This window comes from Rattus rattus, chromosome 13 (genome assembly GCF_011064425.1).
Source record: "Rattus rattus isolate New Zealand chromosome 13, Rrattus_CSIRO_v1, whole genome shotgun sequence".
In the NCBI taxonomy this organism is placed as follows: domain Eukaryota; kingdom Metazoa; phylum Chordata; class Mammalia; order Rodentia; family Muridae; genus Rattus; species Rattus rattus.
The window spans coordinates 69,799,274-69,823,740 of record NC_046166.1 but is presented as its reverse complement, the minus strand read 5'-3'; the positions used below and the strand labels follow the sequence as shown (position 1 = coordinate 69,823,740).

At 50.2% G+C, this 24,467-nt stretch overlaps 1 protein-coding gene across 2 annotated transcripts; it reads right to left on the bottom strand.

Moving 5' to 3' along the window:
- Nucleotides 1-1,004: 1,004 nt before the first annotated feature.
- Nucleotides 1,005-24,264, bottom strand: Tdrp (testis development related protein). Of its 2 annotated transcripts, XM_032919142.1 has the most exons (4): nt 24,230-24,264; nt 23,746-23,934; nt 4,773-4,870; nt 1,005-3,305 (listed from the first exon to the last, which is right to left on the bottom strand). In XM_032919142.1, the coding sequence occupies exons 2-4, from the start codon at nt 23,845-23,847 to the stop codon at nt 2,957-2,959; spliced, it is 549 nt and encodes a 182-aa protein (XP_032775033.1). In that variant the 5' UTR covers nt 23,848-23,934; nt 24,230-24,264; the 3' UTR covers nt 1,005-2,956. The 2 variants fall into 2 exon arrangements, with proteins under 2 accessions (XP_032775033.1, XP_032775032.1); XM_032919141.1 differs by lacking the exon at nt 24,230-24,264 and having other exon boundaries at nt 23,722-23,955.
- Between the last annotated feature and the right edge of the window lie 203 nt (nt 24,265-24,467).

The following is a 24,467-nucleotide window of genomic DNA, read 5'->3' as shown; positions in this document are numbered from 1 at the left end:
GCCATAACTGTCCCCTGGCCAGCACTTATGGTGGAAACCCTAGGCCTGACCCCCTTGAGAGCTGAGTCTGTAACATTCTGGGTCGGTGAGTTCAGGTAGGTGGATGGGTGGGTCGGTGCTCACATCCGGCTGGAAAAGGCCAGGCTGTGCTCTGGGCACATGGGTTGTGTGCACGGGATCATACTCTCCCATTAAAGTGACTGATGTCTTGGGGTTCTTCCTCAAAACGGAGGACTCTTTGTGAATGTTTTAAAAAGCTGATCAGTATTAAAGAAGCTGTCTTTCCTCCTCACACTGTCGTCTGGTGAGTCAGGTGATCTAATCCCAGCTGACGTATGGCTAAGAGTCAGAGAGCAAGGAGTAAGTCACCAAAAGCAAGCAGGTTCACCGGCCAGGAGGCAACAGGGACCACTGAGGCAGCCCTGAACAACAGGGCTGCATGATCTGACCAAGTCTGACTAGGACCAGGTAGGTGAGTGGCAGAGGTGCTGGGCCTGAGAAGCCCAATACCTCCTCCCTAAGTCACCCAGAGCCGGAATGGGACACCCACAGGCTTCCAGGAGCTTTCACAGGGTCCAGCTCCCGTGGGTGTTAATCTTAATAAAGGTCACTGTTTGGGTGGGTTGGGGGGGGGACTTATTTCCAGGGGATGGTTACATTTTTACAAAGAGAGTGGGTAAATTAAAACAAACCAAAACAAACCCATACTGTCTCTAGCACACTCCTGTTTCTCAGCTGAGGTCTAAGATAACGATTTGCTTGAGGGCTAATTTAACTCACTGACTAAGGGTGGCAGACCGGAAGCAGCCCAGGGCACCCAGTGCTCGGTCACCCTCCGGGTGACAGCCCAGTATGGTCAGCTCACCTAACAAGAAGGTACACGTGCAGAAGTTCAGCCCAAACTGTCAGTTTTCTTACGGAAGGTGGACAGCCATGTCCTGGGATCAGGACTGCAAGGTCACCACGTCAGGAAAGCCGGGGTAGATCAAGGAGGCAGACGCAAGTTCTTTTATTTTCTTTAATCCTTAGCTTTAAGGAGGACTCTGCCCCTCCCGGAAAAGCACAGAACAGAGTTCTAGGTACAGACATTGGGTCCCCTCTGCCGGCCCCAGAATCACGGCGACATCGCGAACTGCATCTGAGCAGAGCACGTTCATGTGAAGCCTTTGAGGAGATGTTCTCCTGGAAGCACACCAATAAATATACACGCTAAAGGTCTCAAACACACGATATTTTAATCTGATACAACAGAAGGAAAAATCATTTTTAATTACTCTTTCTGGTTTACAGTGCATTTTCACCTCCTGAGAGGTGACGGACGGGGTAAAGGTCCCCGCGTCACACGCAACACTGCGTCTCAGGCACACGGGCACAGTGAGCTACAGGCACTCGGCGCAGGCCCAGTGAACACAGACAGAGGCTGTGTCCAAGAGCGCGTTCCCTACATTCTCAAGGCTGCGTCTGTTTTCCTGCGCCACAGGTGGTTAGCCAGACACACCAGTGGGTTCCTGCTGTGGGCGTCAGCATGGGCCTGCTCTTCTGTCCTAGCCTGCGGTTACCTCGGTTTGAAGACAAGAGAGTCAGAGCTCATGCACTCAACCATTTACCTGAGGATAAATGCTTTCAAACTCACATGTTATGGCAAAAATGACAACTTTGCACTATGAATCAGAATCTCCATAATTCCACAACTTCCAGGTGTTAACGTTTTTTATTCGAACCCTCCTCTCAAAGCTCATTAAGCAAACTTACTGTTCTATTTTTACAAGACTAATAGCTCGGTTTATGGGTGGACAGACTGATGCGTGGACGGGTGGACGGGTGGCTGGCTAGCTGGGTGGTGGATCTAGTAAACCCGGCCACTCAGCCCTACCACGGATCACTGTGTGGGACATCGGGGCACACAAAGCACGGTGCTCACACTGCGGTGACTCAAGGACAGCGTGACTGACGGGAGGCTTTTAATTCTTAACCAAACCAGAGAGGAACACAGCTCCCCTGTCCAAGTCCTATAACTGGAGAGCAGAGACACACACGTGCGCTGCAGACAGCCATACAGGGACCACAGCCGAGGACAGTCAGCAGTGTGAGAGGCAGAGTAGGGGAGACACACTTCTTATAGATTTAACATCAGTCACAAAAGCTTCTCATTTTGAAAAACTAATCATCTGAGAAGAATAGAAACGAGGCACTTCAGTGTTTTATCTACAGTTTAACTCTACAGTGAGCAAGTTAATGTTTTCTGAGCAAAGATTATTGGGTGACCAAAATTTATTCCTAGTATTTCTTTCGTCTTTAAGTTTAAAAATCAACACGTTCTGGAAGAAAATAAAGATCTGTATTTAAACCTTCAAAGGTAAAAATAAAATTCCATAAAAGAACTAGCTGCCACCCCAGGCCCACACTGCAGACCACTCCTCCTAGGCAGATGCGCCCCTCAAGATGCCCTGACTCCCGACCTCAGACCACCTTGCTTCCAGAATCTAGACTTTGCTTTGCTTTTAACTTAATAAGGAAAAATGAATCTGTTGTTAAACTGAGTTACTGTAACCTTTGGGAGTCACTTCTGACAAAGGGAGAGGGCGCCACAGAGGCCATGTTCAGTTAGCTGCGGCACTCATGTCGCATGCAGGGACAAGATGGGGACGTCCTAAAAACTCAGGTGAGTGAGGCTGGCATGAACCCTAGAGGAGACTGGCTCACAGGACAGTGTCTACAATGCACACATCCGTTCAGCATACACGCACCCAGCGGGTGGACGTTTCTGCAGCAAGGTGACCAGATGTCACCAGGAAGCTATGGTGTGTGTGGGTCACTGAGCACGAAACACAAGCAACTCAGTGGGTTCCTTCCCTGGGCTAGGAGAGGGCTCAAGGAATTAATGGTGCACTAGGAGGCGGCCAGCGGGCTTGGCCGACCGTAAAAGCAATGTGGTGCCCTGTGAAGCCCCTTCAGTTCATTCCACCTCCTCACAGGTCTCTGTCAGGTGGCCTTTGCTCTGTCGCCTGATGCTGACCAGCTTCCCCGCTGAGCGGAGGCTCCAGCGGGAGCTGCTGGCTGAGCTGGCGAGGCTGGTGTACTTGGTAGAGCCCTTGGTATCGTCCTCCCAGGCAGACCAGGGCGGGAGGCTGCTTATACCGTCCTCGGTATGGTCGGCGGCCACATCTTCAGCAGTGAGCTTGGGAGGCTCCCAACCTTCCATCTGATCTGGCTTTTTAGGCTGAACATTCTGTTTCAAGACCAAGGCATCCCAAAATCCCGATTTCTTCTCTGCCTTCAGCTCTTCTTTGAGTCGTACGTTAGTTCTGTAGATGAAACGGTCACACAGAGCTCTCATTATGTGTCGGTCTTATAAAGTTTTTTTTTTTTTCCCCTAAAAACTTTAACCTGCTTAGAAAGCCAATGGAAATGCGTGCAGGACCGTGAGATAAATATTAACAACAACAGTAGAAGCTTAGCCCGCAGAAGCCTACAGAAGCCATGCTTGCCTCGGCTTTCCAAGGAGCAGGTCTTAGACAGGAGACTGGATGCCACTTCACCAGGAACGGACTCTCAAAGGCCACTGCGGGAGTTAAGTGGGCATTGGAGCAAACCAGACACGAAAACCAAGGTCCAGTTTAGGTTGAAAGTAAAGGGGAAATTCTATGCCATAGTGCGTTTTCAGCAGGGTGCCTCATACAGCAAACGTCTCTTAAACATTGGGTAGGTGATTTCCTCAAGAAAACAATTACTCAGAGCTCCTTTCATGCAAAGGAAATGACTAGCCTGGCAGTCACCACACAGCTTGGATCCAGCACTCAGGAGGCAGAGGCAGGTGGATCTCTCTGAGTTCACGGACAACCTGGTTTATAGAGTGAGTTCCAGGGCAGCCAGGGCTACACAGAGAAACCCTATCTGGAAAAGTCAAAGGGGGAAAAGAAAAAAGAAAAAAAAAAACAATGAATGAATGATACAGAGAACATGTTGTCAGTGTCCTGACTAGCTGCCTATTAACGCCACTCAGACACTGTGGCAGACACTAGACACAGGTGTCCAAACCGATGGGCACATCACCTAGTGACCAAGAGGACCTTTTGTGAAACCACTGCTCCATCACTGCAGGAGGCCGCCACCACAGATCATCCTCTACCAGAAGAAAACACAGCTACAGGGGTCCAAGGTCTAGTCCTACCATCAACAGGCAGCGCCTGGAAATGCAAGCTTGGCGCTCTGATAAATGTACAAGGTAGCAACAATGTGTCAGCTTATACTTAACCTTCTAGAATCTTTTGTGGTTTCCCATCACTACTTGTGGTTTTGTTCAGTTTTGAGGGTGCTGGGACCAAACCAGGTCCTGTGTGTGTGCTCAGTAAGTGCACTGCCCCACCCCCACCTTAGTCCTAAACCTGTATCCTATCAGCAGTCCTGTCCTTCACTTCCTGAAGCTACTTAAAGTCGCAGACAAGGCTGCTGAGCCCTTCCGGCTAGTGAGGTCCACAGCGTAAGCACGGCTCCAGGCTGCCTTCTGTGTGGTCGATTTACAACTTTTAGCTTTTTACTTTGCTTTAGCCTGTTCTGGCTACATAACCTCTACCCAAGGTACATTTTAGTTGTCCCCGGGGCACCCCAAAAGTGCACCCCATCTCTTTGTGCACCCAAGCATTCATATCTCACAGCTTGTCTGGGGCAGCAGAGGCCTCTGCAGAGGCAATGGTGGGTGGGTCCTTACACCACAGCAGCCTCCTTGTGTCCCTGGTGTGGTCACCTTCTCAAGATGGCTGCTTCTGACTCACCCTTTGGACTTGGACGATCTGGAAGTCTCGAGCAGGTGTTCTTCATCATCTTTATTAAACAGAGATGTTGCTTCTTTCCAACCTCTGAGGCTTGCCCCCTGAATCGGTGAGAGGTAAAGAGAGAGTCAGAGCCGGTGCCACAGTGCACAGGTCTGCCCCCCGTGCCAGCAAGCCCACGGACGGCTCACTGTTGGCGGCACCAGGTGACTTTACCACTGCTCTCGCCCTGAGAGCGGCTGACTCACACCTGAACCGTATAATCTACCACACACTTCAGCTGCTACGTGGTGTGGGAACTGAGCCGAGAAACAGGTGACGCCTTACATGTCCAGGTGCTACGGGACAAACATGATTGTTCGAGCGTTCTGTGCTTTCGTGGAAGGAATGGATCGTCCTGGTGACGACGGCTATGGCACAGTTGGTAAAAGGGCGTCTCCGGCCCCATTATAATCTCATGGACATGTTGATGGAAATGACTGAGGCCAAGCACGTCCCAGACCCTTCCATATCTACACAAAAATATATCCTACCTACTCACCTATGTTCCGGGGAAACTACATCTTGAAATGCTCTAGCCAACAATGTTTTCCTTGTGGAGAGTCATGTTAAAGCCCAGTTATGGGCCAGTGAAGATTACCACACAGGAAGGAATCCGGCCTCTGATGCCAGCAGGCTTTTTGCATTCCTGGTGCTGTCACTCTCTCAAGATGGCTGCTCACGGCTCACCCTTTGGACTTGGAAGAAGGGGCGTGAGGCTCTTTACAGGAGTTAGGGAATGGTGATGCCTAGGCAACCTCCAAAAGAAGCTTGGAGAAGAAATAATGTGTTCTGTGGATGGTTTTATATAATTTCACTTATGAAATCAAGATCTTACAAAGAACATCACTGTAGATCATTAACTAACTTACTAAGCAGAAAGGAATTCGGAGAGCCTGGAAGTTTCCTGGAAATCTAATTTTGCGTCCCCATATCATCTCTCTGCTGCTTTGCGTAACGGGAACTGTCATAGAGCAACGCTGTACTTTGAGGAGTTAGAAAGGAAATACGAAAGGAGAGTGGTAAAAACTGAACTGAGAGGCGGGGAGGCCTCTGAGATGAGACAACATGATGAACATTTTCAGCAAACCCCCCAGGGCAGTGGGAAATCAAACGTGCCCAGGAACCACACTTCCCCTTTGTGCCCCTTGTCAGTCTGGACTGTAGGAATCCACTCTGGGCAGTGGTCTGTCTCCAACTGTCAGGCCCTCCACCAAGCCCACTGTGCTGGAGTCCTAGGTGGTGTCCCACATCGAAGAAGCCACTGCAGCAAAAACGAAAACTTGGCTATGAGATGAGAGTTTACCCTTCTGGGTGCCCAAAAGATACCCACCAAGTAACACAAGTTTCCCAGTGCTGCCGAGGCTGCGGGGGTGGGAGAGGTCTGTATTGATCTTTACAGTGACTCCCCATGACGATACAAACAGTGAGGCCCCAAGGCACTTGACTGAAGCAGCACCCAAGGTTTGTTTTCTTTTTTTTTTTTTTTTGAGGGGGCGGGGTATGCTGTTCACCAAGCCCAGACCCTCCAGTGCAGACTCCACGAACAGCCATCAAGCCAGGCCAGCTTGTTTGCCCCTCCCCAGCGGGGCTGGACATCCCACCGATCCCTGACCAGAGGTGCCAGGGAGCCAGCTGGCATCGTAAGACAAGCCAGTGAGAGAGGGGCCTCAGGAGCTCTGAATACCACCCACGTCTCGTTTAGGAAGAGGATGCACAAGAGTCTGCAGTTAATGGGTTTAGACAAAGAGCCTTGAGGGGGGAAAAATGAACAAAGGAAGGGAAACCGGACCTAGGGAGAAAAACTTCCTAGATGCAAAGTGAGAGGGAAAGGCATTCTTCAGGAAGGACAGAAGGACATTCCTCCCTCAGAGTCAGGGTACTGGAGGTGCGATGAGACCATTAATACAGATAGGTTTGTTGGGCCAGTGGCCAGCTGTGGGCAGCTGGGCCTCCCGTGCTCCTGTCCACCCGCCTAATCACCTGCTGGCGTTTCCTAAGAGCAGCCATTGCTGAGCCTTCTGGCGTGACTTCAAGTGTGCACCATGCCAAGGGAGCCATACTCATGTGCAGAAGGGAATGGCTGACGTCACACTGGATTGGTTTCCAGGCCAGAGGTTCCCTCCTGCTTCTTCTGGCTTGTTAGTTTCTCATTTGTCCACTCCACAAGCCTTACAGAAAACCCAGGCACAGTTTCCCATCTCTCAAACAAAATGCCCAAGAGTCTCGGGGGATGTGGACTCCATGTTCTCTGGGTCCTCTCAGTGGACATTCTTTCCAAGGCCTTTAATTGGCATATCCTGTGGGCATGAAGCCGCCTCAGGCCGAGGGAGATATCAAGGTTTGTTAAATTTATATGTCTTGCTGGATTTGGAGCAAATAAAGACTCCAGGACTCACTGCTGGTGTTTTTCCTGTGAGTTGGTTCTATTTCTTGGAGACCCTACCGAAGGCAGCCTGAGGGCTAAATCTATACCATGAGCTAGCACTTAAATACAAAAACGTTAGATTCTAGTCATTTAAAGCACTTCCGGGAAGGTTGACCCTGACGCCTGAGGATACAGGGCAAATGATTCTCCTAGGCGTCAGGAACAGAGGCTGTCCTAGCAGGGGGAGGTGCAAAGCTTGCAGCTATGTCAGACCTAAGTCGCCCCATGAGAAGATCTGTGTATACATTAACTCATCGGACATCATCAAACATACCGGACAAGAATGTTCACAGAGCTAACAAGGCACTGATGCTCCCTGGTCCCGTCCCTCAAGGAGCAAAGTCTGGTTCCATCACCAATCCAGAGGCTAACTACCAACCTCCTATGGCACAAGAGCAATGAAACCACTATCAAGGCTTCTGAGCCCCAGCACAGCCCACACGAGTCCTGAGCCAAGAGTCTGGGGCTCCAACCACACTACCAAGTGTGGAGACAGTTGGAGGCAGACCTCGGGGGCAGGGAGGGCAGCCCTTGAGCCCTGGAAGAGCTGCAGAACGGCTTCTCCAGAGAGTGGAGAGAGAAATGGAGAAGAACACGTTTCTTCCTTCTGGGTCCCCCCGGTACTGTGGTGCAGAAGTTTCAGGATCCCCCGTGGACCGTGAGCTCTAAGACACTGCATGCTCCGGCCTCCGCCCAGCACAGGACACCTCATTTGTAGCATGGTTCAGAGCTGTCCCAGGTGACAGTCCTGATCTCCGGGTGCACCCGGCCAGGCCATCCCTTGGACGTTGTGCTCTGTGGATTGGCCTCTGTGCACATTGGTCCCTGTACCCACAGCCTTGCTCTTCTCAACTGTGTTCTGTGAGTCCTTGGCAACCACGGCCCTACGCGGTCCTGCAATCCTCCTACACAGGGAGGGCTCCTGAGGTAAGGATGGTGGCCCTTCTCACTGCAGTGTCCTTGACCAGGCAAGTGCAGCCTGGACTGCCTCAGTGATCCTGGAAGGGCGTGCCGAGCCCAGACACTTGCCCCCTGGGAGGGACCTTCCGTGTTTCACTCAGGAAAAACTTCACAGGAACATCCCACAGGAGTGCTAGGGCAGGAGGCCCTGGGTATCGGAAGATGCTAATAGTTCGGGGAGGCCAAATGTGGACCTGAGGTGGGGCTTGCCTCTGTAGGGTGAGTGTACACCCTCCACTGTGTGGGCCTCTAAGAAATTTCCTTCTGAGCTCTCTGCCCTTTAGGGAAGACAAACCTAAATGAAAATCAGAAACTGTCAGGAAACTAACACAGTGAAGGCTAATAGAGCAAGAGAGGGAAGCTCCAGAACAGCGAGCGAGTTCTGTCAGCGTAAAGCCAACCTGTGATCTTTCCCCAGTCTTCAGTCAGGCACATAAGCTGGAAGTGGGGGGAGGGGAAGGGCCTCTCAGTCCCCGGACTCTCACTGGAGTGGTGAGGCCAAGGGGCTTGTCAAACATGCAGAAGAGCCATGGGAGACTCCCGCAGGTCCCAGGGTACATCATGAGCACGGGACACAGGAAAATGTCCAAGACTGACCCCGAAGGAGGCTGAGACAGGAAGGTAATGAGTTCCAGGTCAACCTGAGCTATGTAGTAAGTACAAAGTACCAAGCCAGCCAAGACTCAAAAGGAGGCAGCTCCCCCCTCCTCCACACAGACACACACAGACACACACACACACACAGACACACACAGACACACACAACACACTCACAGTTGCATACATACTGCACACTCACATACACTCATATACACTCACAGTTGCATGCACACTGCACACTCACATACACTCAGACACATGCATGCATACTGCACACTCACACACACTCATATACACTCAGACACATGCATGCACACTGCACACTCACATACACTCATATACACTCACACACATGCATACCCACTGCACACTCACATACACTCATATACACTCACACACATGCATACCCACTGCACACTCACATACACTCATATACACTCACACATATGCATGCACACTGCACATTCACATACACTCATATATACTCACACATATGCATGCACACTGCACACTCACATACACTCATACACACACACATGCCTACACACTGCACATTCACATACACTCAGACACACATGCATACCCACTGCACACTCACATACACTCACACACATGCATACACACTGCACACTCACATACACTCATTCATATACACACATACACTCACACTCACACACATACTCACACTCAATGCTACTAACCTGGCTTTCCAAACTGTGCCACTTTTTCTACCCACAGCTCCCACTACAGCATCAAAGTTTTGAACAAATATCCCCAGGCTCCTCAGAGCACAAGGCAGAGTAGCATTTATGTCTCTATTTTCCTGCAGGTAGGAAGCGAAGTTTAGCCTATTTAAGGCAGGCAGATGCGAGGGCTTCATCTACCACAGGCACTTAGCTGTGTCCAGGCCGACTCGAGCATGGGTTTATTCGGTCCCACAGTACAGGAGCAGCTGTGCTGCCCATCTCCTGCATAAAGGCATCTGCTGGTGGTCTTGGGAATTCCCCAAGGATGGACAGACAGACAGGTGAAGGGGGGTCACTCACTGTCCATACACCTCCAAAGGATGCACTGGTCCCACAGCCATGCGCAGGCTACATGTGGATGGGGCTACATCCTGCTGGGGTTCCTCCCAACTCCAGAGTTTTCTATAATGAGGCCCAAGGCTGGCATCTTGTCTGCAAGGAGGATAGAAATGTGTCCTGTAGCTCGTGGTAGGGAGTAAGGGCACTGAGATACCTGTACCTGGGCATGTGTGGGCATCCTCCTTCCTGTGTGGGCATCCTCCTTCCTGTGTGAGCATCCTCCTTCCTGTGTGAGCATCCTCCTTCCTGTGTGGGCATCCTCCTTCATGTGTGAGCATCCTCCTTCATGTGTGAGCATCCTCCTTCCTGTGTGGGCATCCTCCTTCCTGTGTGGGCATCCTCCTTCCTGTGTGGGCATCCTCCTTCCTGTGTGAGCATCCTCCTTCATGTGTGGGCATCCTCCTTCCTGTGTGGGCATCCTCCTTCCTGTGTGGGCATCCTCCTTCCTGTGTGGGCATCCTCCTTCCTGGGTGGGCATCCTCCTTCATGTGTGGGCATCCTCCTTCATGTGTGAACATCCTCCTTCATGTGTGAGCATCCATCCCCTCATGTGTGAGCATCCTCCTTCATGTGTGGGCATCCTCCTTCATGTGTGGGCATCCTCCTTCATGTGTGCATCCTCCCTCATGTGTGAGCATCCTCCTTCATGTGTGGGCATCCTCCTTCCTGTGTGGGCATCCTCCTTCATGTGTGAGCATCCTCCTTCATGTGTGGGCATCCTCCTTCATGTGTGGGCATCCTCCTTCATGTGTGGGCATCCTCCTTCATGTGTGGGCATCCTCCTTCATGTGTGAGCATCCTCCTTCCTGTGTGAGCATCCTCCTTCATGTGTGAGCATCCTCCTTCATGTGTGAGCATCCTCCTTCCTGTGTGGGCATCCCCCTTCCTGTGTGGGCATCTTCCTTCCTGTGTGGGCATCCCCCTTCCTGTGTGGGCATCCTCCTTCAAGCTGACAGCCACGGCTCTCATCAAAGCGGCTCTGACTATGCTAGGGACCCTCAGGACGGAGCCTGTTAAGCATGGACACTTTCCCATGCAGACAAGGAGGTGTGGGAAAGTCCTTGCACGGACTCTCACTTGAGATCTTGGCCTCTCCAGCCGCACCTCCCACTCAGCTGTGCGTGAACCTGCCCTATTGTACACAGCTCCATAGGCTCCGAAAGTGCGACATGTATAGGACAGGGAGAGCTGACTGAGGGGACTCGCCCAGGCAGCTGAGGGGCTGCTCTGGAGTCACCCACGCCTCTAGCTGAGCTCGATAGACTCGCTGGTTCCCCAAGATGGACTCTGATGGAACTGTACTTTGGTTCGTTGGCATACTAGCAGAAGGAGGTAAAGGTTTGCTTTTATGTCCCGCAGCAAGCGGTGATCTGGTTGGTGGGAGCAGGAGCAAGCCTTCCTGGAGACACTTCTGGGTGTCACCAAGAGCCGGCAGCATCCTATTCTCCATGGTCACTGTAGGCATGACTGCCATTGTGGAGCGATGTTTACACGAGGAGCAGGCTGTGCCTCCTACTAGGAGCAGGCTGTGCCTCCTACCCATGCAGGCTGTGCCTCCTACCCGGGCAGGCTGTGCCTCCTACCCATGCAGGCTGTGCCTCCTACCCGGGCAGGCTGTGCCTCCCCCGGGCAGGCTGTGCCTCCTACCCGGGCAGGCTGTGCCTCCCACCCGGGCAGGCTGTGCCTCCCACCCGGGCAGGCTGTGCCTCCTACCCGCAGGCTGTGCCTCCCACCCGGGCAGGCTGTGCCTCCCACCCATGCAGGCTGTGCCTCCTACCCGGGCAGGCTGTGCCTCCTACCCATGCAGGCTGTGCCTCCTACCCATGCAGGCTGTGCCTCCTACCCGGGCAGGCTGTGCCTCCTACCCGGGCAGGCTGTGCCTCCTACCCATGCAGGCTGTGCCTACCCGGGCAGGCTGTGCCTCCTACCCATGCAGGCTGTGCCTCCTACCCATGCAGGCTGTGCCTCCCACCCGGGCAGGCTGTGCCTCCCACCCGGGCAGGCTGTGCCTCCCACCCATGCAGGCTGTGCCTCCTACCCGGGCAGGCTGTGCCTCCTACCCGGGCAGGCTGTGTTTGATCATGATGCAAGAGAGATAGCCCAAGCTATGAACTTGGAACTCAGATGATCTTATGTTAAAACTCAGGGTAGGGAGAAACTTGTATTCTCGAGAAATGTAGGATTCTAGGTCAACGGTGAAACCCAACCCAAGGCCTTTTTATCAGAATCAGAGTATCAGGCTACAGGAGAGTTTTCACGAGACTCGGAACATCCGAGAAGAAAAAGCTGCAGAGTGGGGTGCTCCCACAACTGACCTCACAGAGCCAGGGGCAGAACAAGGGGGTGCTGGACCCCTGACAGAGAGGGCTGCTTGCAGGCTCCTGTCCACTGAGGGAAACCATGAGAACACATACACACCTGCTCAAAGACACACACAGTGTGAGACGCTCAGGCAGGGAAAAAGCTGTGGGTTCTGCTATAAGCACTGTGAAATGCTCACCAGAGAAGAGTCTGCTGTTTCCTGTTTGTGTGGGGTGTGTATGTATAAGACAGACAGACAGATGGATGGACACAGACAGAAAGACAGACACACACAGAGACAGACAGACAGACACACACAGAGAGACAGACAGACACACACAGAGACAGACGGATGGACACAGACAGACAGACACACACAGAGAGAGACAGACAGACACAGAGAGAGACAGACAGACACACACAGAGAGACATACAGACAGACGGATGGACACAGACAGACACACACAGAGAGAGACAGACAGACAGACTGTCTACTCTGTGTCTACTCTGCAGCTATTCCAGTGGATAGCTCCTGTGTTCACAGTTCATCTCTGGGAGATGATAGAATGGCTCACCACAGAGAACTGGGGCCTGGACACACTTTGAGCCCCTGACCCGAGCGTGTCCCCCATCCTCTCAGGCTACTGTGTGGAAACAAGGCAGTGATGATGACGCTTCCTACCACAGCCCTCGTTGGGCCAAGGAAAAGATGTGAGTCCACTGGTTCATTTGAGGCATGTCCGTGACAGGCACCTGCTGAAAAACACTTCCATGTCTAAACTGGAAGAGCTGCTGCAGGCATGGGGGTGTTGATTCACGCTCCTATCTTTGGCCTCCATGGTGCCCTCTCGACTTTGGTAGGTATGAAGTATAGGGCAATGGTAGTTCCCATCAGTCTGAGAACAGAAGGAAGGGCATAGGCACTAGTGAGAAGAGGTTAGATGTCACCACCCACAAAACAGACTGATTAGGAAAGGACCAAATGGGGGCTTGGGGATTTAGCTCAGCGGTAGAGCTTTGCCTGCAGCGAAAGCTTGAAGGCCCTGGTTCGGTCCCCAGCTCAAAAAAAAAAAAAAAAAAAAAAAAAAAAAAAAAAAAAAAAAAAAAAAAAAAGGAAAGGACCAAATGCACAGATGGACCAAAAGCAATCCACAAAGAGGGCAAATTTCAGGTACATCCTGTATCATAGGAAGCACTGGATGGCTCTGGGTGAAGGTGGATGTGGGCAGCCCCCAAGTCGTAACAAGCGTCTGTCTCCAAATTCCATATTATAGGGTACTGGTGAGACCGCAAGGGGCAGAGTAAAGGCATCTGCACAAAGAGAGTGATGAGGCTGAAGAAAATACTCCCTCCGTAAGAGACCAGACAGAATTGGTCTGTGAATGGAATTCTATACCACAGGTAACATGGAAGAGAGAGAAACAAAGCAGCAGCCATGTTTGTAACCTACAGAGTTCAGTTGGCTAAGAATGTGGGCGAGCGGGTGAGCACCATGGTCCACAGCAAGCACTTACTCAGTACTCCAGAGCAGAGAGGCAGTTTGCAAAAGACACTGCTTTCCACTGAGTTATTAAGGAGAGTTATCAGAGTCCCTCATGTTAGCATTTTGTCTAAGCTCCACCCCACGGTAGAGCAATAGCCAGGTGTGCCTGACTCACTATAAAAGCCCCCCACCCGCCTTTCTCTGTCTCTACTACCCTCTCAACTCCCCTCCCCATGCCCTGAATAAACTCTTCTAACTGTAGTCCTGTGTGGCTGGTCCCTCAGGGGTAAGGGATACCTCACCATGGGCACGCTGAGGCACCCCGTTCCCCCACACCTAACTACACCTCCACAGAACATATCCACCCCCCCCTTTATTCTTTTACAAAACATCACCTCAAATCTACCCTGAGCCCTTGACCTGGAGCTAAGAGACTAAACAAAAACAGGATGTGACCAGATAACCAGCACTTCATGGAGGCTAAGGTTGGGAAGAGTCAAATAGCTGTTCTCGAAGCCCAGACTCGTGTGTCGCTTATAGAAATTATATGCTGATCAGTAGCTCAGGTGCTCTGGGACATCTCCAAGGTTGCCTGGAGCAGGAGCAGCATCCACAGGTGGTCACAGAGACACACTGTCACACCAACAGCCAGAGGGACGTCCTGAGACTCAGGTAGGACCTCAAGTCCCTAAGCCACAGGACTCAGGTTCCTAGCAGACAGCTACTGGATATGGAGGAGCTCCCTGAAGATGCAGTCCCTGCTCAGGGACCTCTGGTCTTCCCCCTTCTCATCCTCCAACCTCCCTTTGTCTCTTCCCAGTAGAACATTGCCACAAGTCCTTTCTACTTTCCTAAGAGGCAGAAATGAAGAGTCCAACTAACGGCTTTTTCTAGAAACTATTGCTCAGAGTTCTTCCTCCTCCTCCTCCTCCTCCTCCTCCTCCTCCTCCCTCCTCCTCCCTCCTCCTCCTCCCTCCTCCTCCTCCTCCTTCTTCTTCTTCCTCCTCCCTCTCTCTCTCTCTCTCTCTCTCTCTCCCCTCTCTCTCTGAGAAATGGAAATTGCTCAGCAACACAGACACCAAGCAAGAAGAGAGGGATGCACATGAGTGCCAAGGACAGACAGATCCGGACAGACGGACAGAACAGCATCCGTCTTCCTCTTCCAGTCACTTTGCTCATTACTCAGAACATGGAGTGATTAGAAAAGAACCGAGCCTGCAGTTCTCACCCATCCTTATGGCCGCAGAGGCTTCGTGAGCTTGAATGTGCAAGCACTTGCTCCCCTGAGGCTGCAGTCTCTAGACTGTGTGGAAGGCAAGTTACAGTGAGCCAGGACCACCACACACCCGAAGGTGCCCTAGGGCTGCGCCCAGGCTAGGACTATACCTCCACTGTGTGTGATCCAAATCTCGAACCCACCGCTTCCCCATACATTAACCAGAAACAAACACAAGGAGAGGCAGCGTGCAGAAAGTGTAAAGTGGGCACAGATCTGCAGGTTACGAGGTTTCACAATTAAAGGAAGACCTACCAGCTTGGGAAGCCGGAGTCAGGCATCTGGAGGAAGAGGATAAACCGCAGTGGATTTACCAGGGAGGAAACCACCAGACGCCTGTCCTCACTGTGGTACCCCCACCCCCACCCCACTGCCTGCAGCCAAGGCAGCAGGGCCAGCACTGGAGACTCGGTAGCTCGCACTCATAAACATGGTTCTGTAAATAGCATTATGTAAATAGGTCTGGCCGATTTCACTAGAAGATAAAACAAGACAGGAAAAAAAAAAATCCAGATTTCCTGGGCTTAAAAAAAGTAGACTGAAACTGCAGGAGAGGAGGGGTCAGGTGAAATGGAGGATGTACTACAGTGCCAGGAAGGCAGAAGTGAGAAACAACCCAGGGGCATGTGGGAGAGCAGCTCTGGGGACCCAAAGGGCCTGGACAGCAGAGATTCTCAGGCAAAAGTACCATCATGGGCGGGAAGGAGAAAGAACACAAGCGCTGGTCACCAGCTTCAACTGGAGCTCCAGTTCCTCGGGGCCGACTTCCTGCCACTTTGACACAGACAGCCGGACAGTCGGACAGCCAGACAGCTGGACAGTCATAGTGAGCTGCACTCACTGGCACTGACCGGCCAGTGGGGCTGGCCTCGACGGTAGTTTTTCTGCCTAGACTTTTGACACCTTTGCCCGAGACTGCACGGAGGGCATTACTTATTTTCAGCTTTTTTTACTTGACATGTGTGATTTATCCACTTGCTTTTTTGCCTTTCCGGGATCTTTTCTTTCCTCCTGCTACAAAACACCAGTCATATTCTTGGCCCAGAGCCCAGTGTCCTGAGCCACACTGATCTTCCTGTCCTAGGCCAGGCCAATCTCCATCCCACTCCAAAGGTGCCCAGGCAGGAAGTGGGAAGGGACAGAATTTACAGTCGGGGCGCACTGGACTCACCGTCCACAGCGAAGTGCAGACACAACACGCATTGTGCTCCAGGCTTCCTCGTGCAACATTAGGGCAGTCCAGGACACCTGTCCTCTCACCCCCCAAAATCCTATTTTCTTTTTTTTTTCTGGAGCTGGGGACCGAACCCAGGGCCTTGCGCTTGCTAGGCAGGCGCTCTACCACTGAGCTAAATCCCCAACCCCAAATCCTATTTTCAATGTCCACTCTCAGATGTGAAACTAGGTATCAACTACACTACAATTTTAAGTATTTGCAACCACAATATTGTGACAAGTTAGAACAGGAACCTACTTGTACTGTAAGTCAAAGAATTCAGTTAAATAAAAATGCCGAAACAAATCACATCTAATACACAGACCAAAGGTACGTGATTGGTGTTTACAAATCATAGCAATAATGTAAATTACTATTACAAAATGAACGTATGGAGGAAGGTGCGCATGCTTATTAGACTAAGAAGAGTAAGGGCAATCTCGCCTCTTTAGACAGTCCTCCGAGCCCTCTGAAAACACAGAAGGCATGCAAGCAGCCATGGTAACCCCACCTGCAGGTCTTTAGAAGCAGAGCCACGGGGGACTGAGGCTCGGCAGCCCTGGCTCAGAGCTGTGCTGCGACCCTCACAGGAAGCAGATGGACGCGAATGCTTAAAGAAAAGACCGCAAACCAGCAACCTGAGCTCCTACCTCAAGGGCTGGAGAAAGAAGACAAGTGAACCAGGAGCAGGCAACAAACACCAGGACAGGAATGGAGGGACAGAGAATAATACAGGAGAAATCGGAAAAACTGATGTATGTGAGGGGCTGGAGAGATGGCTCAGCGGTTAAGAGCACTGACTGCTCTTCCAGAGGCCCTGAGTTCAATTCCCAGCAACCACATGGTGGCTCACAACCATCTGTAATGGGATCTGATGCCCTCTTCTGGTGTGTCTGAGGACGGCTACAGTGTACTCAAATACATAAAATAAACAAATAAAAAATGTATGTGAATGCTGTGCTTGAGGTCCCAGGTACTGAGACAAAAAAGATCATTTGAGCCTTAAATTCAAGATCAGCCTGGCTAAAAAAAGGATAATCTGACTCAAAAGAGTATTGTAAACAAAACTGATATGTTTAATTAAACTAAGGAAACAAAGATTCACATTGCTCAGGCTAAGAGTGAGAAATGAGACATTACTCCAGAATAGAATGAGTAGCTGTGAATCGATGTAACTTATATTAAAATGGACAGATTCCTGGGAATAAAAGGACTAGGCATTTCAGAAGAAGTAGAAAATCTCAACAGATCTAAAACAAGCAAAGAGGGAACTAGCAGTAAAAAAAAAAATGTCTCCAGGGCTGAGAGATGGCTTAGAGGTTAAGAGCACTGACTGCTCTTCCAGAGGTCCTGAGTTCAATTCCCAGCAACCACATGGTGGCTCGCAGCCATTTGTAATGGGATCTGTGATGGTTCTGATGCCCTCTTCTGGTGTGTCTGAAGACAGCTGCAGTGTATTCATATACATAAAATAAAGAAATCTTTAAAAAAATTAACAGCAATTCTTCAAATATATCCCCCCAAATAAAAATGTAGTATTTTCTAACTTAATCTGTGGTGATAGTATAACCTAGATACCCAAACCCCGCAGTAAAAGACAGCTGCGGACCATACGCCATAGATGTAGAAAATCCGAAACAACATGCTAGTGAGGTGTCACGTGAACTGGGGCACACCTTTGATCCCAGCACTCAAGAGGCAGACGCAGGTGGATCTCTGTGAGTCTGGGGCCAGCCTGGTCTCTATATAGAGTTCCAGGTCAGCCAGGACTACACAGTAAGACCCTGTTTCAAAAACAAAACCAAACAAAAGACCTGGTAAGTGGAATGTAAAATCTAATTATTGAAAGCATCATGCACCTGGTCAAGTGGCTGTTGGGACACTGGCAGTGTGACACTGGCAGTGTGACACTGGGCAGACGTCTGGAACTCAGTTATGCACCACGGCAAGAAAATAAGTAAAAGAATTCACATGATCAGATATGGGAAAGCCAGGTCAGAATCTACCATCTTCTCATGATAAAAGTACTCAGCTCCAAGCTTATAAAGGAAACCCCAGCTGTCTTCACACTCGGTGGTGAAATACCCAAGGCTCTCCCTGTGGAATCAGGAGCAAGGAGAGAAGGCTAGCTCTCGCTGCTGCTCCTGCCCAGCAGTGTGCTGGGGGCCCCAAAGGGAAATCAGTCAAAAGAAACCAGAGGCATCAAGACTGCAAGAAAAGCAAAACTGTCCCCATGTGCGGAAGCATTATCTCTTACAACCTCTAGAGGATAAGCAACATCAGATAGACAATCAAGATATTAGAATATACTTAAGACACCAGCAAAAACAATACAAAAATCAAATTAAAGCAATTCTACTTCCAATTGTATTAAAATAACTAGAAATAAAGATGGCAAGGTTTCATATTTAGTCAATGGAAATCATAATTTTTTTTAAAAAAAGAGTCTTGCAAGATCTGAACAAATGAAAAATTGTCTCATATTTTATGAATCAGAAGGACTGCTAACTTAGCGATGTTCCCGAAACTGATCTCCAGATTCAGTCCCTGTGGGAGTCTCGGCTGCCTTCTCTGCAAACAGTGATAAACTGGTTCTAAGACGCATACGGAAAAACGAAGAATTCCAACACAAAATTAGCCTAGAAAAATAATTACACAGAGGAGCGAAGGTTCTCATCTCAAGACTCCATACACTGCAAGCGGCGATCAAGACAGAGGTTCTGGAGCATGCGCCCTGGGGGTCCGGGAAAGACGGCAATGGCACGGTCATCTGACTTCCCAGAACATCTCTGTGACAATTCAGTAAAATAGGTGATCTTTTCAACAAACGTGACAGCCAACTGCATGCCCAGGATTAACAGACCCTTACTTCCTACGTACCACATACAAAGAGAAGGCACACAGGACACGTGAAAGACCTCAAGGTCTTCGACTCTTTAAGGCAATTAGGGTGACTCTGGCTCTGGAAGAGAGATTCAAACCAGAAACGACAAGAGTAAAAACGTGCCTCACATGATATGAAGAGACAAGAGACAGCCTGCTGTCCAAAAGGTAGCTTTGGAAATCTGGTACAGGCAGGCAAGAGGCTTCTATCGAGAGCGTATGAGAACTTCACATTTCAGCAGTGAAATTACGAGTCGTTCTGCCAGGTGGTGGCACACGCCCGCTATCCCAGCACTCCGGAAGCAGAAGCAAGTGGAGCTCTGTGAATTGGAGGCCAGCCTGGGCTACAGAGCAGAATTGCCAAACAAAACGAAAGTTATGAATGGCTGATTCCTTTTGAGGAGTAGAGACCAGACTGAAAGTCTCGGTAGCTGCCAAGGAAATATAAAATGAGATTGAAGACTACTTCACACCCACTGGGGTCGTTACAATAGAAGGTCAGCTATGAACAGGGTTTGGTAGGAATAGAGGGCACCCAGAATCCTCACGCACGGCTGACGGGATGGAAACTGGTCCAGCCTTTGGGATAGCAGTTTCCGTGCTAGGTGCGTGAGGCCGGTCAGAAAACCCACACGGTTACACGACTCCATATATGTGACATTCCCAAGCAGGAAAAGCCACAGAAGCAGAAAGTTCTGTGGTTCCCTTAGGCTGTGAGGAGACTCGAGCCCAGGCCTCACAGCTGTGGAGTACAGTGCCCCTTCAGCTTCTAAAGCTCCCTGCACCAATGAACGCATTAAAAACACCGCCCCACTGCCATATTTCATGGTAAAGCATGATATTTTAGGAATGATACCTCAGCAGTGCTTTTAAAATGAAAACGCGTGGGGCTAGAGAGATGGCTCGGGGGTTAAGAGCACTGACTACTCTTCTAGAGGTCCTGGGTTCAAATCCCAGCAACAACATGGTGGCTCACAACCATCTGTAGTCAGATCTGATGCCCTCTTCTGGTGTGTCTGAAGACAGTGACAGTGTACTCGTATAGATAAAATAAATCTTAAAAAACATAGAAAAGAAAATGCACCCAGGCACACTGAAACACTGGGGGAATCCAGACCCCCCAAAGGAGATGTCCAGAAGTCGCACATCAGAGTCTAGAAGGAGACGGCCCAATGCAGCAAGCTCAAACATTCTGAGCCCTAACTGGATGGATACTGACACATCTATTTAACAGTAACTTCAGTGAGAAGAGAAAGGAGAAGAAAACAGGTTGCAGGAGAACAAGGGTAACTGTATCTTGTTAGCTTTCTATATGAAGGACTGTACAATACAAAAAGAACCTAAGGCTTTAATCTTGGACTTGGAGCCTCTGGAGCCCAGGAGATAATCGTGGGCTGTGTGAGACATCAGCTTTTTCTTTTTTTTTTTTTTGTGGAAGCCACCCAGAGAGGCCAAGACAGACGGCCATACAACGTAAAGCCAGAGACGTACAGAGAGTGAAGAAGTGCTTGGCTCAGATAGAAATCTGGAGCTGGGGTTAGAGAGATGGCTCAGTGGTTAAGAGCACTGACTGCTCTTCCAGAGGTCCTGGGTTCAAATTCCAGCAACCACATAGTGGCTCACACCATCTGTAATGGGATCTGAGGCCCTCTTCCGTTGTGTCTGAAGACACGCAGTGTACTCATATACATTAAATAAATAAATACTTAAAAAAGAAGTCTGCAGCTGACGTGCGTAGGTCAATCTCTTTGAAAAGGACTCATGGGAAATGGAATTATGTGTTGGCTGTGGAGGCAGGTGGGCAGTTTCCACTTTACTCCCTCAGACAGGACACCAGGGTCTCCTTAGTAGACTTACAAGTGAATCCAAGCACAAATGCTGTACTTTACAATCCTCCGTCCGTCCGTCCGTCCACCCCAAATCCACACGAATGAGCGCTTCTCCGCAGAGCCCCTGGGGCTCCCACAAAGGATGGTGAGAGCATTCTGAACAAAGAGGGTCACCCCGATTCTTCCCATCACTAAATCTGAGTTGGTGGAGGGATAGATTTCAATGCCTTACACAGGCTAACAGGAAAACATGTCACACTTTCCCGGTTTGTTTGTAAGGGTATTAATTCACGGTTTAAATGCCGAATCCCTACGGTTAGCTCAGGGGCAGGGAGCAGCCAGGAGCCAGTTTTAAAAACAGCTGAGCAAGTGCAGAAAGACCTACTTAGGCGGATGCCACACGGTTACCTAATCACGCGTGGACTCGCACAGCCTTGAGTGATTTGCAGCTAGAACAGCACGTGCTTCATGGAACTCGGCACAGAAGAGAGCAGTGCAAGATAAATACAAGTGCCTGGCGTTGACGAGCAAATGCACATTTGCAAACAAATTTATGCATCTGCCTAAGTGTTTGACGGATATGAAAAAGCTTAACAATACATCTTTTGAGACAGAAGGAGTTATGACCTAACAACATCCAGAAATCTTGTACTATGTGCATTCTCAGCTTTAATTTTTAAAGTAGACATTAGATTTATTAAAAACGTATCTCCCCTTATGGGATGGCTGTAATGAATAGTTCTTACAAGCCTCACTGAGTTTTGTATTATGTTTATTACATATTTATATTAAGTTATATTTATGTTTTAATGCAAACAGATGTCTCTTTTCTTTTTAATCTCTTATTTTCTATTTCCATTATAATGTTTATTTTTTAACATTTTGTGGTGCGTGTAAACAATGAATCGCAATAATATCACCCACCCATCTCCCCCAGAGCTCACACATAAATATCCAGCACGGTCTAACTCCCAACTTAATTAATGTTCATATTTTTTGATAACCCACTCAAGTCCAATTAGTGCCACCCATATTTATTTTCAACAAAAACAACAACAACAAGAAGAAGCCAATAATCTAAAAAAGTGTAGAGAAATTTGTTCCCCTGTGTAAAAATTAGTCTGGGCAGTGGTGAAGAGAGGGCATCAGTGGCAACAGTGGGAACCTGGGGTGCGGGAAGCTGCCCAGGTACAAGTGCTCATCCTGTAAGCAGAGCAGTGCTCCTGGACTGCCAGTGCTCCAACAGGAGCTGGGGGATGGAATTGGGAAATGGTAAAAAAACAAAAACAAAACAAAACAAACAAAAACAAGAGAGACCTGCTTGCCAACGTGGAAAGCAAGAAGTGACTCAAAAGTTGTCCTCTGACCTCCTCATGCACACGTGCCTGCACTCACAGTTCACACACACACACACATGTACACACACACATATGTATACACACACATGTACACACACACACACACACACACACACACACACACACACACACACACACACACACACACACACACACACTCCCCGACAACCCAACAGTCACATTCTCTTACTTGAACGAGCAGAAATGTGATTCTACAAAAAGCTCGCCCTGCCTGTTTACAGAACTTCAGCAACAGCTACCCAAGGTTGGAAGGAAGCAACAAGATGTTCTGAAGGTAAACAGGTAACCGGTCTCCCGAGACAAAGGGATAGTATTCAGCGCCAAAAATAAACTTACTACTGAACCATGAAAAGGCACATGAAGTAATCTTAAACACATATTCCTGGCTAGAAGATGATTAAAACAAAAACAAAAACAAAAAACTAAAGGCTGCGAACAAATTTAAGAGTTGAGGTTTAGCTACGAAAATTTGAACGCTAGGAAAATAAAAGGTAGGTAACTAGGAATACCGAAAGGTAACTTCTCGAATGTAAATTCAGATACAAACCTTACCTAAAACCTCACAGTCATCAGCTGGTAAGGTTATTACATTCCCAAGAAATGTCTTACAATGAAATTTCATTCCTAACAAATGTTCTTTTGCTCCAACTAGGGGAGAAGCAATTTCGGGATTACTTCCAAGTTTTCAAAAGAAAGATTTGCAACAGCCACTGTTTTCACAATATCTTTCAAAAAATAATACGATAACTTTATGCCTAAAAAAGTGGCTTGCTTTGTGACCCAAATTTCCTAGCACATGAGAGGGAATGAAAAGTGTACCGAGGTGGGTGTGGAAGCCTCATACAGATCCACCTGGGATCCTGTTAATTAAAAAATTCTAGACATTCCAAGCATATCTCGACACTTGTCGGGCCAAAGCTTTTTCTGTATAAAGGTCTCTGATCTCTTCTTCCGGGGGAGGGGGGCGAGAGGGGATCAAAGGCTTAAAAAGAGGAAATACGTGTTGTGCAAATAAATACCCACTTTATACTCTCTATAGTCACCAGAAGAAAAAGGAACGGAAAAAAACAAAAACCAAAAAACCAAGCTTTTAAGTCTGAGCGAACGGTCGTCCCGGGCACCATGATTCAGGACTTCTCTGTCTCTCCCACTCCGGAATAGAAATACCTGGCCTGGAAGCGGTCACTCCGCGTCCCCGGTGTCTCAGGCCGAACCCTAGAGCCCTTGTGGCAGTAGAGCGAAGGGCAGCGTCGCCGGCCAGTGCGGAAAGTGCCCGGGGTACGTTTCCCCGCGGTACCCCACACATGCTGGCTCTGGGGCCCAGGACCTGCAGGATCCGGGCATTAATCAGAGGTGTCCTCCGGGGCCAGTCTCCTCGCAGCCCGGAGATGCGTCGGGTCCCTGCCAACTCCGCAGCGGGCATGCGACCCCATGCACCTGCACTTGGCCTCCAGAACACCCCACGGCCCGCACCTGCGCCCCCACGCGTGTCCTCACCGGCGCCGGAGCGGCTGCTGATGCCGGCGATGCCCCTCGCAGCACGTCCTCTTCCTCGGGGGGCTCGTCCAGAAGCACTCGACTTCGGCTCAGCTTCCACATCTCGGGTGCTTGTCCGCTCGGCGCAGCGTCGCTCCCGGACTGAGGGAGGACGCCCGGCCGGCCGCGGCGCTGGGACAGTGCGGAGGACTGGGCGGGGAGGGGCGGTCAGCTGCGGGCGGCCATCCCCTGCCCGCCCCCAGGCCCGCCCCCCAGACCCTCCTCCAGCCTTCAGGTCCCTCAGGTCCCCTGCCCCCCTGGCTCTCCCCGACTCTGACACTCAGCCCGCAGGTCCCCTGCTTCTCCAGGGCAGCCCCAAGCTCCTTAAGGCCCCCAGGGGAACTCAGCGGGACGAGTGCTTTTCCGAGGGACCAAGAACCCGAGCGCACAAAACCCACGTGACATTTCACACCGGCGGCCCCTCAACTCCCGGCCCACCGCTCACCCAGCCCGATGGGCGTGGTCCATCCTGGATCACCACGGCAACGCCGAGGTGGGGCCACGCAGTACGCATGCTCGCCCCGTTGGTGCTACGGGGGCCAAGGGCGGGGCTTCGCTGACTGCAGACTGAGGGGTAGTAGTCTATGCTGTTCCTTGAAGGTCTATTAATGGATATGGACCACCGCAGTTGCGGGGTGGGGCACCTGCAAGGGAGGTGGGTGGTAGGGAAAGAGAAGGGTTCC

Coding starts and splice junctions, on each gene's coding strand:
- Tdrp (XM_032919141.1), bottom strand. CDS start 23,847: ATGTGGAAGCTGAGCCGAAGTCGAGTGCTTCTGGACGAGCCCCCCGAG. Junction 4,871..23,721: donor GGACACGCGTGGGGGCGCAG/GTGCGGGCCGTG, acceptor TCACCGATTCAG/GGGGCAAGCCTCAGAGGTTG. Junction 3,306..4,772: donor AGATCGTCCAAGTCCAAAGG/GTGAGTCAGAAG, acceptor TTTCATCTACAG/AACTAACGTACGACTCAAAG.